We start from the raw sequence: 20,071 nt of genomic DNA, 5'->3' as shown, positions 1-20,071 counted from the left end.
CTGGGAAGGGAATGGAGAGTTCCTGAGGAGCTGGGAAGGGAATGGAGAGTTCCTGAGGAGCTGGGAAGGGAATGGAGAGTTCCTGAGGAGCTGGGAAGGGGCTGGAGAGTTCCTGAGGGAGCTGGGAAGGGGCTGGAGAGTTCCTGAGGAGCTGGGAAGGGGCTGGAGAGTCCCTGAGGAGCTGGGAAGGGGCTGGAGAGTTCCTGAGGAGCTGGGAAGGGAATGGAGAGTTCCTGAGGAGCTGGGAAGGGGCTGAGCCTGGAGCAAAGGAGGCTCAGGGGACCTTGTGGCTCTCACAGCTCCTGCCAGGAGGGGACAGCCGGGGGGTCGGGCTCTGCTCCAGGAACAGGGACAGGAGGAGAGGGAACGGCCTCAGGCTGGGCAGGGCAGGCTCAGGGTGGGCACAGCAGGAATTTCCCCATGGAAAGGGGGCTCAGGGATTGGCACTGCCCAGGGAGCTTTGCAGTGCCCATCCTGGAGGTGTCCCAGCAATTCCTGGAGATGGTGTGGGTGACTTGGTTTAGTGGCTTCAGGGCCGCAGTGGCATTGCTGGGTGGGCAGCAGGATCTGCGTGAATCTCTCCAAATGATTCCAGGATGCGTTTCCAGAGGGGGCTGTATTTATTCCCATACAGAGCTGTACGTATTTAATTCCCTTTATCGGGCTGTATTTATTCCCGTACAGAGCTGTACGTATTTAATTCCCTTTACCGGGCTGTATTTATTCCCGTACAGAGCTATATTTAATTCCCTTTACCGGGCTGTATTTATTCCCGTACAGAGCTGTGTGTATTTAACTCCCGCACCGGGCTCTGTCTCACCTCCCCGCCCCTCAGGGCTCCGCCGCCATTTGGCGGGAAGGGGCGGGCGCTGGGGCGGCCGGTGCGCACGCGCGGGGGCAGGCGGGCGCTGTGCGCGTGCGCGCTGCGTGAGGCCCGGGCGAGGCGGCGGCGGCTGTGGCGGGCCCGGCTGTGGCGGCCCCGGCAGGTACCGGCGAGGGGCGGCGGGCTGCGGCGCCGCGGGGCTCAGGGCAGGAGAGCGGGGCGCTCCGACAGTGCTCGGGAGCGGCCGGGCTGAGGGACGGCCTGGGCGGGAGGCCGAGGCGGGCGGGGGCCGGGCCGCGCCGCCCGCGCGCGGGGCCCGCCGAGCGCCCTGTGGGCCCCGCCGCGTCCCGCGGCCGCTGCCGGGCTTGGGGTGTGCCCGAGAGGTGAATGTGCCCTGGGGGGTGTCCCGGTGTCGCTGTTGTATCCTTGTATCCGTGTTTGCTGCGCTGAACGGCCGCTGGGCGAGTAACGGGCCCGCGGGAGCCCCGGTCGGGGCCCGCGCGGTCTGTGGCGTTACTGCTCGGGCCGGGCCCTGGTCCGGAGGGAACGGCCGCAGGCTGGGCAGGCCAGGCTCAGGGTGGGCACAGCAGGAATTTCCCCATGGAAAGGGTGGCCAGGCCTTGGCACTGCCCAGGGAGGTTTGGAGTGCCCATCCCTGGAGGTGTCCCAGGAATTCCTGGACGTGGCACTCCGAGCTCTGGGCTGGCGGGGAGGCACGGCTGGGGCTCGATGGCCTTGAAGGGCTTTTCCAGTAGATGGTTCCGTGATTCAAACCTAATCCCGGCACAGCCGCGCCGGGCCTGCCCTGCCCGGGTGGGTCCGGCAGCGCCTTATCAGAGGCGTGAATGGAGCGCTCTGGGCAGAGCTCCGACCAGGCTCCGTACTCCTGCCCTCTGCAGTTTCCCTGTTTGCCTTCCATTAGTTCATTCACGTTTATGAGCGGCAGTTTTGTGTACAGCAGTCTTGTGCTGGCAACAGGCTGAGTAATGTATGTTGGCATCAATTATTTAATACCAGGTTATGTGTAGCTGTCTGATACTCTCATTCAGTTGTTTAGCTTGTGTGATGTCAATCCCTTTGGAGTTAAGGTGGAAACCCCGGAATTAAGGTGATAACCCCGGAATTAAGTTTCCCTAGTGTGCCCCACCCCCGGATTTTCGTGGCCTGTTGCATTGGCTGGTTTAAGCCATGGAGTGCTGCCAGATTTTGGGATATGCCAGGGATCAGACTAGAAGAGCCGTCAGACTGTCTTGGTTTCAGTTTGAAGCCACGTGTGCCGGTCCTTGTGAATTTTCACAAGCTCAGACCTTGTGTGCCAATCCTTACGGCTTCTCCCTCATTATTTTTTCTTTCCTAATCTGAAGATGGTTGGATTTGGTGAGCTGTTTTTTTTTAAGATGGAATATGTCTTCTGAATCAGCCAGAGGGAGAGAACATCTCTTGAACACCAGGATAAGTTTAGGTTGTGAATTACTGCATTTCTATGTTGACAGAATCCGTGGAATCATCAGGAATGATCATTTAGTCCAACCATTCTCCCGTGCAGCCAGGGCCACCCCGTGTCCCCAAGTACCACATCCACAGGGCTTTAAATCCCTCCAGGGATTAAAAAAAAAATCCTCCCCAGGGATGGGGACGCCAGCACTGCCCTGGGCAGCTGTGTCAGGGCTGGACAGCTTTGCATGAAGAAATTTCCCAGTATCCAACATGAACCTCTCCTGGTGCAATTTGTATCACTAGTTACTTCTGTCACTGTTATGTCAAATTTTACAGCTGTAAATAGCCTTTAAACTACTTTTCCTAGTGCTGTGGCTGCAGTTTGTGTCACTCCCTCCTCTTACTGCTGGATTTTAGAACCTGCACAAGGCCCTCTCTTGCAGTGCAGCAGCTTTTGAGTGATTCTGATCTCTGCCTGTTGCGCTGGGAAAGGCACAGTGATGCTCTTTGATACTTAATGTATAACTTCAAGTTACAAATGAGGTTTTTTTGTCAAAATCACAGTCACAGAGTGGTTTGGGCTGGAAGGCACTTCAAAGCCTCCAGTTTCACCGCCTGCCTTGAGCAGGGACACCCATCAGTACCCCAGGCTGCTCCAAGCCCGTGGCTGCCTGATGATGCAGAGCAAAAATACTTTACAAAGCAGTTGTTAGAAAACTTGCAGGGTAGACCACATGAACTCTTGAACGTTGTGCCAAAGTTCCTTGGCTTGCTGAACTCCTGGGAAAACATGGGCTGTTATCATAGGAGTTGAAGCTGCTGAAGATAAGGGAGAGAGATTTTTCCTTTCTGGCAAGTTCACCCCAGTATGTAGTGGTGTCTTCTCCACGCCCTTGTTGAAGTGAAAGCAGTGGTCTGGGTGTTGTCTCTTAAGGCTTTCGGTGTGAAAGAACCCTGGAGAGTTCTGGGGTGCGGACTTGTGCTTTCTTTTTGAAATCCCAAATGTATTTGCCACCTGCTCCGGGGAGAGCACAGGAGGAGCCAGGAGTGTAGTGCAGCTTGTTGCAGCCCAGCACTGTCCCTCGTGCCAGCTGCACTCACAGCTGGGAGCTGTTGTGTCCTGCAGGGTGGTGTTCCCTGGGATCCCTGAGCTGGCGGGGCACGGAGCAGGCTCGGCTCAGTGCTCCGGCTGGGAAGGCCGGGATCAGCCGAGGCTGGCTGGCACCCAGCCAGGTCAGGCTGGCCTGGCGCTGGCACAGCAGGGCAGGGCCAGGCAGTGGCTCCTGGCAGGGACATCAAAGGGAGAGTGGGAGGAAGCAGGAGTCTGTCCCAAGGGCCAGGAGGCAGCGCCTGGCACTGGGTGTGGGTGGGAGTGAGGGGCTGCAGGTCAGGGGCTACCAGAGCATTTCTGTGGCACTCTGGTGCTGCTGGGTGTGTTTGGAGTTCACCAACTGAGCTGGTGCTGACAGGAATTCTTGTCTTTGCTTTACCCTGGTGTTGAGGGCACCCTTTAACACCTGTTTATTTCACAAAGAATTTACTGACTTGTACTAAGTAGGAAAATGTAATGACTTTAGGGACATGGGTCCAAGGTGGCCCTGGCACTACTGGAATGACTTGGACCTGATAGACAGCTTTTCCAGCCTAAATGTTTCTATGGAATTTGAAAATAATTCTTTATTTAAATTAACGTCCTCCAGACTCCTACAGGAAAACTTTAATGATTCACTTTTATACCTCGTTAGCTCCCTGCAATAGATTTTTAGAAAGCCGCAATGATTGTATGTGCAGATGTGGAAATCTATGAGTGCTGTTAATATTTTGCATTGCTGAGCAAGGCTGATGCGTGAGGCAGGTGTCATGGGGGTTGTGTGAAGTACGGGGTGCCTGCAGCACCCGGGCCGCTCTGAGCCTGGCAGCGCAGGAGTGCCGAGCGGTGCTGTTCCCGCAGGATCCAGTCGCACAGCGCTGCCATGGAGAACGCCGAGAGCACGGAGGAGGAGCAGCCCACCGTGGGCAACGAGAGCGCGGAGCCCCGCGCCGAGAGCGCGCCCGAGGAGCAGCACATGGACTTCAGCACCGAGATCATGAGTGTCACCGAGATGGAGCAGTCCCCGGACAGCTCCCCGGACCTCAACGAGGACAACACGCAGGAGAGCGAAATTCCAAACATTGAGAGCTTGCAGACCACAGACATTGAGGCTGACTTCCCTCCGGATTTTGACAAGTTTTGGAAAGTAGTAGAGGACAATCCGCAGGATTTCACAGGATGGGTTTATCTACTGCAGTACGTAGAGCAGGAGGTTAGTACCTGCCCCTTTGTCCTCAGTCTCCCCAAAATAAATAAACAAAGAAAACTAAAGTAATGGAATTCCAGTGGCAAATGGGGAATGGACATCAGGCTGTCTCTGATGCTGATTTAAGGCAGCTGCCCTTGCCACTGCTGTCATTTAATCATAAAATGCCGGGATGGTTTGGGCTGGAAGTGACTTAAAAAGCTCATCCAGTTCCACCTCCCTGCCATGTTCAGGGACACCTTCCAGTAGCTCGGATTGTCAATGTCAAAATAACAGCAGACATCTCCAACACAGTGTTAATAATTGTATTTAAAATAACCTGAAGCTGTTGCTAAGGGAAGCACTGATTGTGCTCGCTCTGTTTCCCACAGAACCACTTGCCAGCAGCCAGGAAAGCCTTTGACAGGTTTTTCTCACACTACCCCTACTGCTATGGGTACTGGAAGAAATACGCGGACCTGGAGAAGCGCCACGACAACATCAAACAGTCAGATGAGGTACGTAGGGCCCGGGGCCAGCGCTGCCACCAGTCCCAAAGCCAACAATGACTGTCCCACTGCGAGTCATTGGGCTGCCAGTGCCTGCCCTGCACGGCCAGGGCTCGAGGGACGTGTTTGCACGTGTCACAGCTGTGGCATTTGGAGCTAATGTTCTCTCTCTTTGTTGGCAGGTGCGTTAAACCTCTACAGTTTGTCAAGCTTTGCAGTGCAAGCCTCTGTATTACACTGCAGCTTAACAAGTAGGGCAGGGCTTTTCTGTCACTTCCATTTATTACTCATTTTCAAAACAATAATAGTTGGTTTGCTGGTCACAATTGCTCCATCTTATTGCATTTTTGGTCAGACGCTGTCAATGATGCTCTAATGGGTCTGTGCCCTATGGTCTGTACCCCAAAGCCTGCCCACACAACCTGGTCAGAATGCAGGGACCGCTGCGCTTTGAAGATCAAGACTCTGCACGTGGAGATCAGAACATTGCCATGTTCTATCCAACCTCCACCCGAATGGTAATGGTAGATTATTTAAACAAAATTCCAGTAATTAGTATTTCTAAGGTTCACCGGATAACACAGTGTTGCCTCTCTCTTAGGACCCCATTAAGGATTTGAAGTACAGTTCATGTTCTCTTCATAGGTCTATCGCCGAGGGCTTCAGGCAATTCCTCTTAGTGTTGATCTTTGGATACATTATATAAACTTCCTAAAGGAGACGTTGGACCCTGCTGATCCTGAAACTAACAGTACCATCAGGGGGTGAGTTGGGAGCAGCCCGATGTCCCTACACACCACTGGGATCAGCTCATTGTGTTTTTAAGACAAGGGGCAAATCCGTAACAAACCTGGTAAGGCAATTCATAACAATCCACTGTAAGGATTTTTAAATGAAGAGGTGATGAGCCAATTTCCTTAAGAAGGGAGAGACTGTACAGTATGGTACGAGGGGCAAAAGCTTGAGAGCTTCAGTCTGGATGTTAAGAAATACTTAGTGCAGCATTTGGAATCCTGGAATTTAATTCCTTGGAGTTTCCAGGGTATGGCTAGGATGTGTCTGCTTGCTGTGGTTGGCAGTGGACCTGGTTAAAGGATTGGGCTAGAGTTTGATCAGAAGGCTTAATTGAACTGGAAATGAATCTGAATCAAGCTGCAGAATTGCTGCACATCTTTTGGGTGTTACACTGCTGCACTGGTGGGTTTGGGGTCTATACAAGACAAAAGTGGTAAAGGTTGTGTATTCTCCTAATATCTTATGTTCCTGCCAGTGGCTTTTGCTCTTGCCTGTATTTGTTCTGTTGTGGAAGTGCTGGAGGAAAAAAAATGAGTGTGAGGTTTCAGAATCTCTAGACACATTGCTGCAGATACCTGGGAAACGCTGAAGAATGTACATAATTACTATAAGTCTAGTTTCAAATAAATGAGGGTGCTCATAACATTTAATAAGAGCCAGGACTTTTCTTCCTTGTTCTATCCTGGCATCCAGAAACCAGTGTAAAACCTTTCCTTTTTCAGAGCCTATGAGCATGCAGTGCTGGCTGCTGGGACAGATTTCCGTTCTGACAGACTCTGGGAAATGTATATAAACTGGGAAAATGACCAGGGAAACCTAAGGGAAGTTACATCCATCTATGACCGTATCCTGGGAATCCCAACGCAGCTCTACAGCCACCACTTCCAGAGGTAAAGGGAAAACAGGGAGGTAATGCCATGGGAGAGGTGCGAATACTCAGCACAAGAACCTGGAACAGTTGTAGGTAGTTATTTACTTACATACTCAGGCAGTTGGACTCAGTGTTTCAAGGTACTGATGCACATTTGAGGAATTTGATTTCAGAGGCTTTGTTGTGGAATAAGAACAGGCCTTGGAAGTGTGAGGAGGAAAAGAGGATGTCTTTGAGAAATCAGAATGAGCAGTTTTGGACTTTAGTACTTGTGCAGTGCCCATGTATGGTGAAGCACCAGTTTAACTGACTAAAGAGGAATCCTGGTTAAGTTTTAGATAGTGGAATTCTTCACTGGTAGGGAGACTTGAGCAGCAAGCTAAGTTAAATTGCACACAGTCTTCCCCAGATCTCTTGTTGTGGGAAATAAAGTATTTCCTTTGTAACTGATTTTTCTCTTTTGCATGGCAAGGGTTCTGTCCCTTTGGCACAGGGTGATGGTGCTGGCAGTTCTGGGTGTGAGCTGGCAGCGCTCAGTGTCACTCAGGAGCCATGAAGCAGAGCAGAACCCCCTGGGATTTACAGCTGTGCCCTGTTGGGCAGCAGTGCAGCCCCTTTGCAGTGCCTCTTTGTGGCTGTTGTTAGGTTTAAAGAGCACATCCAGAACAACCTGCCCCGAGACTTCCTGACCACGGAGCAGTTTGTGCAGCTGCGCCAGGAGCTGGCGGCTGCCAGCGGCCACAGCGGCGAGGACGGGGACGAGCTGCCCTGCGGCACCGAGGACATCACCGACCCCGCCAAGGTACCCGCACGGGCTGGGCACAGACTGCCACCCTGTCCTTCCCTGGGGCTGGGCTGTGCCCAGAGAGCTCCTACATATCAGTGCCCTGTGGCACCAGGACATCACTGACCCCACCAATGCATCTGCATGGGGTGGGCACAGGCACCTCTGCCCTTCCCTGGGGCTGGGCTTCCACTGCACCCCCTGAGCTGTGCCCAGAGAGCTCCTGCACATCGCTGCCCAGTGGCTCGTGTGCTAACAGGACAGCCCCTTCCAGCGCTGGCAGAGCTGTTAAAGAAACTAGTTAGAAAATGAAAGAATCCATGTACAAAATCTTAGGAACAAATAATAATTATTCCAGGTCAGCAGATTGGGATCTGTGGTCTAAGAAAGCTCCTCATCAGCAGTGGCCTGGGCAGGTTCAGACTCTTGCAGGCCTAGGAAAGCCTGGAGCTGTCCAAAGGAATTGCTGGTGGTGAAAACACAGACAGACTGAAAGCAGGGCTGACTTGGATCCAAATCCATCCTTAATCTCCAATTAGCTTTAGCACAGGATGAAAACCAGTTCAGCTGTGTGTGCTAAGGCCCAGGGCTCCATCAGGCAGTGTCCCAGCCCTTCCCTGGCTGCTCAGGGAGGATCCAGGCATGTCACTGGCACAGGGAAGCACTTACAAAGGTGATACCAAGTCTGCTTGTGTTACATTTTCTAACATTCTGTTCTAGCTAATCACTGAGATAGAGAACATGAGGCACAGAATCATTGAGATCCATCAGGAGATATTTAACCACAACGAGCATGAAGTCAGTAAGAGGTGGACGTTTGAGGAAGCGGTAAGTGGGGTTTGTGTGAGGCAGCACCAACAAGTGGTTTGGGAGCAGGGCTGGGAGCTGGGAGTTCTGTGAACCAGCCTTAACTTAAACTGCTGGGAGGGGAGTGAACAGAAACTCAAAGCTGGAAGTTTCACTTCTCTGCCGTTTTTCTTGTGAAGAGGCACCTGGTGACGTAAAGATCCCAGAGCAGTGTTTGGAGAGAGGCAAGGTGCTGTAATGTTTGCTAAGCCAGTGAGTCCTGGGAGTTAGTGCTGCTCATGCCCTGGGGTGGTGCAAAGGCATGAGGGGATGGAGGGGATTCCCTCTGAAAGGTAAGCCTGTGCTCAGAGGAGAGTGAAATTCCTGTGGTTTTATATTGCAACATTGCACACTTAATCAGGTAGCTTTTGTTTTGGACCTCCTATGTATAATGTATTAAAAGTAATTAATTAAATAATTTGATCACTGCAAATATACAGCTTTTGCTGTAGAGTTAGGTTGGATTCTGTTTGAAAAAAATAGGAGGTTTTCATTCTCAGTCTTGATATTTTTCTTCCTGGCAAACATGATCCTTGTTTTAAATGTACTTCTTACTCTAAAGAGTCCATTGTGTTACCCAGCTGGGACAGATTTTCAGAGACTCTTCACTGGGTTGGGTGATGCCAGAAGTGGTGGGTGATTGACTGCTCTGGGTGGGACTGGCCGGGTGCCTTGACAGCCCAGGAGCTCCCAAGCAGAGTGGGGAGCCATTGTCACTGAGCTCTGTGCCAGCGACCCGTGGCACGAGGGAGCAGAGCAGGCAGTGTCCCACATTCCTGCCTTGGGAAGCCTTCAGCTGCCAGTCTGTGGGACCTGGGAGAACACTGGAACTGTGGGCACTGGGCAGGAAAGGTGTGGGAAACAGAGTGTCCCCTTGCTGCTGGCCACAGTGTGCTCTTGGGACCACCAGTGTCTGCTCTGGCACCCAGGGGCTGGGAGGAGCAGAGCCCAGCCTGTCCATAAAGGACAGCAGTGAGGTGGCTGGGCACAGAGCCCACCCGGGGCTGGGGCTTCCTTAGAGCTGTTTCCAGCAGGAATGGGACTGTGAGCTGGGCAAAATGGCCACAGAGCGTTGGGTTCCACACCAGAGATCAGTGAGGAGCCTGAAGGGAGGGATTGGCTTTAAATTTCAGGTGGCTTTGAAGAATTGGATTCTCCTTAATTACTCTAAGTCCTTCATCCATGGGTTTGGATCTGAGAGGAGATTGCAGCACAGGAGAGAGATAATCAAATGCAGTAAGGATGGTGAGAAAAAGCAAAGGATCTCTGGCAGGATGCCAGACAAAGCAATTTCAATTCAGAGCAATGTTTAATTTTCTGTGCTGAGCTCTGTCCCACCCAGCCCCCTCTTGCAGCCACCAATAACAACACAATGTGCTAAATTTGTGGTCTTACTATATCCAGATTGATGTAAATATTTGATAGGAAGTCCAGTTCAGTGCTCTGTCTTTCCTTGTCAGGATTCTCAACCAAATCCTGAGTTGAATTTGTGGGCTGGGTGTCCCACAGTGGGCACTTCACTTGTGTGGATGGATGAGGGCAGTGTCCAGTGTGTCCATAATGTCACTGACACTGGTCTGCCTTGGGTCCTCCCCCAGCATCTCTAAACACTTGCACTGCAAAAGCTCTCTAGGAAAGGAGGTTTCTAGTCTGGAATGGCACTGCAGTAAATCCCTTGATCCATACCTGGGTACCCTGGATTGAGTAGATGAGGAGGTGTCACTGGAGCCCTGATCACTGAAACGGCAGGAACTGAGTGTTGGCTGTGTGGCTGTTGATTGTTTGACCCCCCTTGGTGGTGTGTTTGTAATCACCAGTTGCATCCTGTGACTCTTGCAGATCAAGAGGCCTTACTTTCATGTAAAACCTCTGGAGAAAATTCAGCTGAAAAACTGGAAAGAGTACTTAGAGTTTGAGATAGAGAATGGCACTCACGAGCGAGTCGTGGTCCTCTTTGAGAGATGTGTCATTTCATGTGCCCTCTATGAGGACTTCTGGATCAAGGTAAGGGAGGCAGCTCACGGCTCTGCTGGTGCACACCTTGACCTGGTGACTAACCCTTGTACCCTGTGGAACGTTGTTCATCTATAACTATATCTGTTGCATTAGGAGATGGTCTGCTTGCAACCAGATTTGACTGCTGCATTTGCCAACTGCGTTGCCTCTCTACGTCCTTCCTTACAGAAACTAGTCTAGTGGTTCCATAAAGGTGCTGAATGGGTTTAAACAAAAGAATTTTATCGTTCTGGCATGTTCTTGGAGACAAATACAAGCTTTAACCTGGCTGGTCTCTGCTCTGTTTCCAACCCTAGTATGCCAAATACATGGAGAACCACAGCATCGAGGGCGTGAGGCACGTGTACAGCAGGGCCTGCACCATCCACCTGCCCAAGAAGCCCATGGTGCACATGCTGTGGGCAGCCTTCGAGGAGCAGCAGGGTAAGGGCAGCCTTCCCTCTCAGGGGGGTTCTGCTGGGGAGCTCTGGGGTCTGCCCTGTCCTAAAGCACCTCCCTGCTGTTGCAGGCAACATTGATGAAGCCAGAAGGATCCTGAAGACGTTTGAGGAGTGCATCCTGGGGCTGGCCATGATCCGCCTGCGCAGGGTGAGCCTGGAGCGCCGGCACGGCAACATGGAGGAGGCAGAGCAGCTGCTGGAAGATGCTGTCAGGAATGCCAAGTCCATCAGTGAAGCCTCCTTCTATGCCATCAAACTCGCCCGGCACCTCTTCAAAGTGCAGAAAAACCTGCCAAAGGCAAGAAAAGTGCTGTCAGAAGCCATAGAACTGGACAAAGTATGTGTTCCCTCTTGGCTGTCTTACCCAAAACTCAAACCACCCCTGGTGTCTTTCTCTCTCTAAAGCATTTTGTGAAACATGGCAACAGTGATGACAGGAGTTGTAACTGGATGTAATGTCCCATTACTGCATGGAGACAACAGTCCCTCTAAACTGACGTTGCCAAGGTCCCAGTTCAGGGATCTGGAAGTTTGCACCCTTTTCCCATCAGAGGCACAATGTGCTTTGCACCTTTATTTTAATTTTTAGAATCTTAAACATTGTCAGTGTGTTCAGTGTTATTGGTGTGGGGGCAGTGTTTGGTGGCTGGCTGTCAGCACAGGAATATCTAGCACTTGGATGCTGCCAGCAAAGTGCAGCACCTGGGTTTGTGGTGTTGGTCACTTCTGGTGTGTTTGTGCAACAAACCAGCCCAGGGGGAGGAAAATCCCTTTATTGCCTGTCACTGTGTGTTCCTGGGGTGAATTATGGTGTGTAACAGTCAGAGTTAAGTACCTGCTGTGAGGGTCAGGCGTGCACCTCCTAATGCCTGTTTTGCACAGGAAAACACCAAACTGTACCTGAACCTGCTGGAGATGGAGTACAGTGGTGACCTCAAGCAGAACGAGGAGAACATCCTGAGCTGCTTTGACAAGGCCATCCATGGGGCCTTGTCCATCAAAATGAGGATCACGTTCTCACAGAGAAAAGTGGAATTCCTGGAAGATTTTGGGTCTGATGTGAACAAGTAAGATGTCCTGTGGGCAGTAGACAAACTGGGGTCACTGGGAGAGTGCTGGGAAAAGGGTGGGGTCAGTGGCTTCTGTAAAATTATTTCCTCTTTGTAAGGAACAGCTGCTTTTCTAAACCAACCTCCTGGTTGAACAGGAATAGATTTTAATACAGGAATCTCCTTTCGGATAATGGCCCCTTTTACCTGAAGTGCCCAGCACCTCACTGAGCAGAGCCCTGCTGCCTGCCAGGTGTTCCTGTGGTTGGTTTCCCCTTGCTAAGCCCTGTGAAGGGAGGTGCTCCCCAGGGGAATGGGACAGGTCTGTGGCACAGGTGTCCTTTGAGACTCTGTTCCCTGGGTGCTGCTGCTTGTTTCCAAAACTGCACCGGTCAGATTTTTCAGTGTTCAGCACTGTGTCAACAACTGTGCACTTATGTGGGAGGATACACCAGAAATGCAAGTTGTAAATTCAATGTTACTATATATTTTTTCTCTTAATTGTCTATTGTTTTTATTTACATCTTGCAGCTAAATAACGTGGAAGGATTAATGACAAGTCAATTTTTCTGCTTTGTATGTTTTTAACAATAGCTGTCCTTAAATTCTGCTGCCTCTGCCAGTCAGTACAAGTTTGAGATCTGAGACAGAGTAAACACAAGGAATTTTGCAGTTCCCAAATAATCCCAGAGCACAGAATGAGTACAAGGAACTCTCTTCACCCAGAGCACACTGTCAGAAGCTGCAGGTTTTGTGAGATGCCGCAGATCAGGGGGTATTTCAACATGAGAATTTTAGCCAGGACTCTCCTGTGCTGAATTAACCACACTTGATCTTCCCTGCTGGATGAGCAAAGGCTGTAGGTGCTGCTTTGGGATTGGAATAATTTCCAGTGTTAAACACTGATTCCCACATCTCTGTGCTGCTGTGGGTGGCATCACCAGCAGGCTCTGAAGGAGCAGCTGAATCACAAATCACTTCTAGACAACTTCTTTATAAAGGAGCTTGATAAAAACCGCATGAAGTGTGAGGGAAGTTGAGCAGGTTGTGAACTGGAGCTGTTGTGAATGGACCTGAGTTGGCTTTCCCCTGTTGGTGGTGGGTCACTCATTAGAATGCATTACTGTGCAGTTTGCTGTGTTGTTAGTTTGCAGTAGGCATTGCTCGGGTGTTTCAAACCTGGCAAGGCTTGACTGGCTGTGCTCTCCCCAGGCTCCTGGATGCCTACGACGAGCACCAGGCGCTGCTGAAGGAGCAGGAGACGCTGAAGCGGCGGGCGGAGAACGGGTACGGACTGAGCCCCGCTGCCCTGGGGCAGGGCAGGGAGCAGCCTCCCTCTGGGGGGTTCTTGAGGCTCTCAGTGGAGGTGTTTGTCAGCTTTGAACCCACTGATGTGGGAATAGAATCGCTTTATTTTAGTCCTTTGAAATGTGGACTAAATAGGGCTGTGCTGCCTTAAATAATCATAGAATTGTTTGCATTGGAAGGGACCTTAAAGCCCTAAAACCTGCTTTGGACAGGGACACCTTCCATAGGCTGCTCAGAGCTCCATCCATGCTGGCCTTGGGCACTTCCAGGGATAGAAGCAATTTTGGAAAATAAGTTTTTGAGTTGTTGAGTTGAGCCTCTCAAGAGAAACGTGCCTTTGCTGTCTCAGTTTGGGCACCGGCTTAAACCCAGCCTGTCCTGAAGCACATCCCTCTCCTTCCCTGACCCCAGTTCCCTCTGCCCGCTGGGCCAGGGCAGCCTGCTGAGCTCAGTTTTAGCTGCCAGCGTTCCTGCCAGGCGCCAGCCTAAGGCTGTGTTCCCTTGCAGCTCGGAGGAGCCCGATGAGAAGAAGCTGCTGACGGAGGAGGCGGGGCTGGCGTCGGCGCAGCTCATGGACGGGGACATGCAGGTCAACCAGGCCGCCTACAACTACAACGCCTGGTACCAGGTACTGGGGCAGCCTGAAACTTCCTCCTCCTGGGAAGCAAACTCAGCTCCTTGGCCTGCTGCCACCTCCTGGGTGTTCCGTGTGCAGCGAGGAGCAGTGTGGTGGCTGTCCTGTCCCACAGGGGGAGGGCAGCAGGGTTGTGGTGTGTGGAGCTGTTGTGCCCAGATTGGCTTGGGGTGCCCCTTTCCTGTGTGCCTGGATAGTGACTGTCTCCAGGCAGTAATCCCTGTAGTGCCTTGGAATGGGTTCTGCTGGTACACAGCACCAACAAAATCAGCTTGTCCTCTGAGGCTCTTCCTCCAGGGCATTTTCGCTTGGAATAGAATTATTGAGGTTGGAAAAGCCCTCTTAAGACCATCCAGACCAGCACTGACAAGGCCCCCACTGACCCAGGTTCCTACTGCCACATCCATGTCTTTTTTAAATCCATGGACGTTTTGAAGTGGTTTTATGGAAAGTGTTGTTCAGACTGTGCAGAGCCCCGAGCTGGGAGAGCAGTGGTACAACTGGGGCACAACCCCTGGGTAGCCCTGCTGTGGGATTGTCTGCAGCCAGCTCGGGAATTCCTTCCAAAGTCAGGCAGTGGGAGAAGTCTCATCCAGCGCAGACTGTCCAGTGCTAGGCCAGGAGAACCGCCCTGACTTTCCCACACAGCACTGCAGGAATGGCAGCTTGAAGCTGGGCCAGGCAGCTCAGGCTGGAATCAGGAAAGGCTCTTCCCCAGAGGGGCTGGCACTGCCCAGGCTCCCCAGGGCATGGGCACAGCCCCGAGGCTGCCAGAGCTGCAGGAGCCTTTGGGCAGCGCTGCCAGGGATGGACAGGGTGGGATTTTGGGGAGCTGGGCAGGGGCAGGGGCTGGGATGATCCTGTGGGTCCCTCCAGCTCGGGATATTTTGATTCTGTTGTGATGAGGATCCATCCTGTGGCAGCGCCCTGTGGTACCTCCACCCCTGCCTTTCCCAGGCTGCTCCAGAGGGAATGGCAGCGCTGTCCTGCACTCCAGGGGTGCCGTGCTGGGCACGCGGGGCTGGGGGAGCTGCGTGGGCTGTGCCCCCCGGCAGGGACATGGTGCTGATGCTGCTGCTGTGTTTGGTTCCAGTACAACTACCAGAACGCCTGGAATTACGGACAGTATTACCACACAACCTGATCCCTAGAGGGAGTGGAGTTCACTGTGCTGCAGTTTCAACAAAGATGGAATAAAAAAAAAAAATTATATTTTTCTAATTTTGGGCTGTGAAGGAACTGTTGTGCCACCTGCTTTTGGTCCTCTGCATGTGAACCGAGCCGCTGCTCACGGGGTATGTGTGAAGCAAGATTCGTGTGCTGGTAACTGATAAATGGTCTCTGTACAATTCTCATTTACCATAAATGATTTTTTTAATTCCCTGCACTAATTTATGGAGTATCAGAAGAATTCTCGTTGGTCTCACAATTCCATAATTGGGTGGGTGAAGCTGTGGGGGTTTGGGTTGGTTTTGCCCCAGAGCTGCTCTGCTGCCTGGCCCAGGGCTGGAGCCAAGGCTTGTCCCACTCCCAGCCCAACTGCCAGGGAGCTGTGCTGGAACTGGGGGCCTTGGCAGAGCCGCCACACGGGTTCTGTAGTGTGGGAGGGAGCAGGGATTAAACCACCTTCATTCTTTTTTAAAAGCACAAGCTGTGTTTGGGATGAGTTTTGTATTTAGAGTTTTTCATGTACACGGTGTGAGCAAAACTTTTTTCATTTTGATCAAAGTGATCATTCCCATTTTTGTAATAAAAGCGAGGAATTCAGTAGTGCTCTGAGCTTTCTTGGATGGCCTCATTCGAGCCAGGAGGGAGAAGAGAATGCCTGGGTTGAGCTCTGGCAGTGTTCACAGGAGGGGCTGTGGCACAGGAACATCTGGGAACACCTGTGGAACAGCTGGATCTCTGCCAGCAGAGCTGCTGTCAAATATGGGGCAGGAATGCTGTGGGGTGGAATGCACTGTGGGATTGTGGGGTGGGAATGCTGTGGGATGGGAATGCTGTGGGGTTGGGCTCCACAGGAGGGAAGGAGCCCTGGCAGGGTGTGGGACTATGGATCTTTGGAGCAGGAATGCTGCAGGATTGGGCTCCACAGGAGGGAAGGAGCCCTGGCAGGGGGAGCACAGACACAAAGAAGGGAGGCACTGGCAGGTACAAACTCTGCTTTAGTGGTGGGGCTGTCACTACAGCAGCGGGGCAGGGACAACACTCGGCGCTCATCTCCACAAAGGCACCGCTGGAACCGGAGCCAGGAGTTACAGCAACGCCAGCAGGAAGCTCTCTCTGGCAGAAATGGATTCCCAGCAGCACAGGGAATTCTTCATTCAATATCCACCAGCTCTACTTCAAAGAAGAGTTTTGCATTTGGTGGGATCCTGTAGGTGAATGTTAAGGAAACTGAAAGGAAAGAGCCCCTGCAGTGACCCCTCCCTGGGCAGGGAGGCCCCAGCCGCTCCCCTGCCCCTGGGATGGCTCTGGTCGGACACCCCGGATCCAGCAAGGAGCTGTCAGGAGACAGGGCCAGCTCCATGGACAGCACACCCTGCTCCTCACCGCCCTGAGCTGCCCCAGCCTTGTCTGCAGGCGTGGGGAGGTTACACTGTCCCACTGTCACAGGGGAGACGTGGCCAGGCAGCCCTTCGGAGCACAGCATTCCAGCACTGGAGAACAATCCCCTCCCCTGCTCCAGAAGGGCTGGGAAGAAGAAACAGGGCTGCATGAAACCTGTGGGATCGCTCCTCAGCTGTACCCCAGAACCAAGTGTAACTTCCCTGCTCCCATTCCCCTACACGGGTTAGGATCCCCATCAAGCAGAAGCAGCTGGAATAAAAACGCAGGTGGAAACAGCAGCAGGTTCCTCCTGCGTGAGTTGTTCTCCAAAGAAAAGGGCAATTGCACCGCCAGGAAGTGCCCTGAACTCCATGAGCAGGAATGCCCTGAGCCTGCTGTGGGTAATGGGAACCCCTCTCCTGTATCCCTGTCCATACAGCACCTCCTGCCCCCAGCATTCCCAGGCTCCCTGAGGAGTCAGAGGGATGAAGGATACTTGGCATCGGGCTGCCCCTTCTTGCCATAGGCCCACTCGGGCTCGATCTCCAGCTGGGCCTTCTCTCCTTTGCTCATGGTCAGCAGGGCCTCATCCCACTGCAACGACAGAGCAGCTCCAGCAGTGACGGGACAGCGGCCACTGCGCTTCCCAGCTTTTCCTGTGGCTCCAGGAATGCCACACAGCCCAGGGGGACAGCGGCCACTGAGTGTCCCAGCTTTTCCTGTGCCACACAGCCCCAGGGGGACAGCGGCCACTGCGCTTCCCAGCTTTTCCTGGAGTTCCTGTGGCTCCAGGAATGCCACACAGCCCCAGGCATCCTCCCCAGCCCCGTGGAACACTCCAGGGGTGTTCTCTGCTCACACCAGCCCCACAGAGCAGATCCGTGCTCCCGTGCAATGGGAACGCACATCCCATCAGCATTCCCAGCTTCAGAATTCCCTTCCCAGGGAGTGCCCAGCAATGGCGCTGTCCCCACTGAGGGAAGGCTCTGGCACCCACACACCCGGGATAAGCACAGGGATAAACCTGGGCCATGCTGCTCCTGCAGCGCTGCCCCTGCCCATGGACACGGCCCCTTCCCACATCAGGACTTCCTCCTGCCCAGCCTGGAGCAGAGGAGGCTCAGGGGACCTTGTGGCTCTCACAGCTCCTGCCAGGAGGGGACAGCCGGGGGGTCGGGCTCTGCTCCAGGAACAGGGACAGGAGGAGAGGGAACGGCCTCAGGCTGGGCAGGGCAGGCTCAGGGTGGGCACAGCAGGAATTTCCCCATGGAAAGGTCTGGCACAGAGTAAAGCCCAGGGAATGTAAACAGGGATGGATGGAGCCCGGGGATCAGTCTCAGCTGCTGTGAGACACTGCCAGGGCTGATCCCAGGGAACAGAGCCTGTGTTCCATGCACTGCCTGAGGAGGGAATGACTGAGGATGAATGCTCCATCCTCCCAGTGCAATCCTTTGCAATCTGCCCCCACGAGAAAGAGCCCAAAAAACTGCACCCCAGTCATAAACCACAGAACAAACCTGCCCCGGGACTCTGAGAGAGCCCTGAACACTTTACTTACACCTCGGATCACTTTTCCTACGCCAACTTTGAAACTCAAGGGCTTGGCTGCTTTTTTCTTCTTTGAACCTGGAAAAGAGCTTTATGTTCATTTCACACATGCACACTCCACGCTTCTGTAGGAAATGGCATTACAATCATGCTTCGTATAAATAGCTGTTCTTCTAATAGTATTTTTAGCCCAATATCAGATTTCCAAGGGAAATATTAACACTGTGCACTAAAAACATCATTAAATGCTCAAGCTGCACCAAAGCACCTTTCAAACCCCAAAAACTCCTTCCTGAATTACTCAAGTTGACTGTACAAGTTATGGACATATTAAGGAACCAAGAAAAGTCAAGAGGGAACATACAAGTATGAGGAATTACAGAGAGTATTCCAGTGACTCTGGAACACTGCTCCTGGGCGTGGGACATCACTGCTGGGAAAGCCTTTCCAGCCAGTACTGCACCATTTCATACCCCTAAACCCCCTGATCTGTCACAAAAACACCAGCAGGGAAGATTGCACACCAGAGTATCCGAATCCCTCTCATTCCAGTGCCTCCATATTTAAAGATTTACCACAGAACGGCCCCAAGATGTGTTTATTTACAGAAATTCAGGACACTGCTGGTGCTAGAGTTCCCTAGGCACCATCTCCCCTTTGGATTGACTCCCTGCATTCCACATTCCCTGGGGCCTGGAATGCCAGAGGGCAGGGCTGGCAGGATGCAGCCCTGTCACTTGACACCAGCCAGCCCTAAAATACTGCCCTCGCTAGCTCATGGAAAATCAGGATCATGGAGCTGCAGGGCAGCTCAGCACCACCATGATAAAGCTGTTTGTCAGGAATGCTCCCAGACACACTTCCAGGGGCAAACCCCTGCTCACATCTGCTACAGGAGCCCAGGTAATTCCCTGTAGGAGCATTTGCAACCAACCCCAAGAGTTTATCTGCACAATTCTATATCCATAACCTTACTTGATTGAATATTGGTATCGAAGACTGTCCCATCCTGCAGTTTTCCTGTGTACCAGCAGTGGACAGTGTCTCCCTTCTTTGGGAAGTTGGTTTTGTCGCCCTTCTTTAAAATGGATTTGGTATACTTTGGTGGCCCCTAAGGTTATAAAAAGAGAGTTATGACTGGTGGGTTAAATAGTCTCAGATATCTAAGACTGAACAACCACTGAGTTTAAGGAACCAAAGAAGACACTGTTAGTGAATGATGTGTTCATGTTACTGCAGGGCTGCAACATTTGGGGGAAATGCAGCTTAAGGTTAAGGTGGGGCATGAACACCAGATTTCTTGATGTAACCAGGTTTTTAAGACTTGGGATCACACAATCTCCTGAGCTGAAAGGGATCGTGGAGTCCCATCCCTGTCCCTGCCCAGCTCCCCAGCAACCTCACCCTGTCCATCCCTGGCAGTGCTGCCCAAAGGTTCCTGGAGGTCTGGCAGCCTCGGGAATGTCACCATCCATTCCCTGGGGAGCCTGGGCAGTGCCAGCACCTCTGGGGAAGAGCCTTTCCCTGAAATCCCCCTAACTCCGAGACAAGCCGCCCGTATAATTTGGTTTTCCAGGAGAAAAACGCGAGTCGAGGGCATCACACCAACCTCCTCCACAGCCTCCTCCGCCTTCACCGCCTTCCCCTTGGCCTCCTCCGCCTTGGCCGGCTTCGCCTTCTCCGCCGCGTTCTGGGCGCCGTCCGTGCCCTTGAAGCGCTGCGAGGGGAAGGATGAGGAGCCGCATCCACGGGCCCTGCCCTGCCCGAGCCCGGCTCCGTCCCCGCGCCCTCACCTGCGTGTGGAAGAGCTGCGTGTAAGCCGCGATCAGCTGCTCCTTATTCGCCGTCTTCGCCACGTTCTTCACCTGCCCCAGCAGCTTGTGCTCCGCCAGGAACTGCGGGACACGCGCGCCAGGCGGTGAGGGCGAACCCGAACCCGAACCCGAACCCAAACCTCCCCTCACGACCCCGAGCCGCGCCATTACCGCCTGCGCCGCGTGCTCCTGCAGGAACTTGATGATCTCCTTCTTGGCCAGCGCCTCGCTCCGCAGCTCCTCGGCGCTCCAGGGCTGCGCCGGGCCCGCGGCCGCCGCCATCTTCCCACCCGCCTGCCGCTCCTCCTCCGCGGAGGAGGGCTAGGGGCGGGCCGCGGGAAGGCAGCGGAGAACGGGAGGCTCCGGGGCGG

General features: G+C 53.0%; 2 protein-coding genes and 1 non-coding gene across 4 annotated transcripts; 2 read left to right on the top strand and 1 right to left on the bottom strand.

Annotated features, from left to right (window-relative positions):
* Positions 1 to 925: 925 nt before the first annotated feature.
* PRPF39 (pre-mRNA processing factor 39) lies at positions 926 to 15,558 on the top strand. Of its 2 annotated transcripts, XM_021542457.4 has the most exons (14): positions 926 to 986; positions 4,212 to 4,563; positions 4,929 to 5,054; positions 5,691 to 5,809; positions 6,563 to 6,730; positions 7,357 to 7,513; positions 8,216 to 8,323; positions 10,181 to 10,345; positions 10,654 to 10,780; positions 10,866 to 11,134; positions 11,680 to 11,864; positions 13,059 to 13,133; positions 13,662 to 13,782; positions 14,882 to 15,558. In XM_021542457.4, exons 2-14 carry the CDS (start codon positions 4,234 to 4,236, stop codon positions 14,930 to 14,932), a joined length of 2,001 nt encoding a protein of 666 aa, XP_021398132.1. In that variant the 5' UTR covers positions 926 to 986; positions 4,212 to 4,233; the 3' UTR covers positions 14,933 to 15,558. The 2 variants fall into 2 exon arrangements, with proteins under 2 accessions (XP_021398132.1, XP_021398133.1); XM_021542458.4 differs by lacking the exons at positions 926 to 986; positions 4,212 to 4,563; positions 4,929 to 5,054 and adding an exon at positions 5,107 to 5,563.
* LOC116183775 (small nucleolar RNA SNORD127) lies at positions 11,217 to 11,302 on the top strand. Its single transcript, XR_004148468.1, has one exon. It is a non-coding gene; the product is annotated as a small nucleolar RNA SNORD127 (small nucleolar RNA).
* A 377-nt stretch (positions 15,559 to 15,935) lies between the features above and the next one.
* Positions 15,936 to 20,010, bottom strand: FKBP3 (FKBP prolyl isomerase 3). The gene is made up of 7 exons (XM_021542460.4): positions 19,872 to 20,010; positions 19,680 to 19,781; positions 19,496 to 19,603; positions 18,862 to 18,997; positions 17,897 to 17,964; positions 16,835 to 16,932; positions 15,936 to 16,163 (listed from the first exon to the last, which is right to left on the bottom strand). Exons 1-7 carry the CDS (start codon positions 19,980 to 19,982, stop codon positions 16,109 to 16,111), a joined length of 678 nt encoding a protein of 225 aa, XP_021398135.2. The 5' UTR covers positions 19,983 to 20,010; the 3' UTR covers positions 15,936 to 16,108.
* Between the last annotated feature and the right edge of the window lie 61 nt (positions 20,011 to 20,071).

Source organism: Lonchura striata, chromosome 5 (assembly GCF_050655825.1).
Source record: "Lonchura striata isolate lonStrDom1 chromosome 5, ASM5065582v1, whole genome shotgun sequence".
NCBI lineage: Eukaryota > Metazoa > Chordata > Aves > Passeriformes > Estrildidae > Lonchura > Lonchura striata.
This window is presented reverse-complemented; position numbering and strand designations above follow the sequence as displayed.

What these genes read in the sequence shown, in the direction of transcription:
- FKBP3 (XM_021542460.4), bottom strand. Translation starts at nt 19,982, where the DNA reads ATGGCGGCGGCCGCGGGCCCGGCGCAGCCCTGGAGCGCCGAGGAGCTG. An exon ending in CGGAGGAGGCTGTGGAGGAG is followed by an intron (nt 18,998 to 19,495) that starts GTTGGTGTGATG and finishes TTATAACCTTAG; the next exon opens with GGGCCACCAAAGTATACCAA. An exon ending in CGATACCAATATTCAATCAA is followed by an intron (nt 17,965 to 18,861) that starts GTAAGGTTATGG and finishes GCTCTTTTCCAG; the next exon opens with GTTCAAAGAAGAAAAAAGCA.
- PRPF39 (XM_021542457.4), top strand. Translation starts at nt 4,234, where the DNA reads ATGGAGAACGCCGAGAGCACGGAGGAGGAGCAGCCCACCGTGGGCAAC. An exon ending in AAGCGGCGGGCGGAGAACGG is followed by an intron (nt 13,134 to 13,661) that starts GTACGGACTGAG and finishes GTTCCCTTGCAG; the next exon opens with CTCGGAGGAGCCCGATGAGA. An exon ending in ACTACAACGCCTGGTACCAG is followed by an intron (nt 13,783 to 14,881) that starts GTACTGGGGCAG and finishes GTTTGGTTCCAG; the next exon opens with TACAACTACCAGAACGCCTG.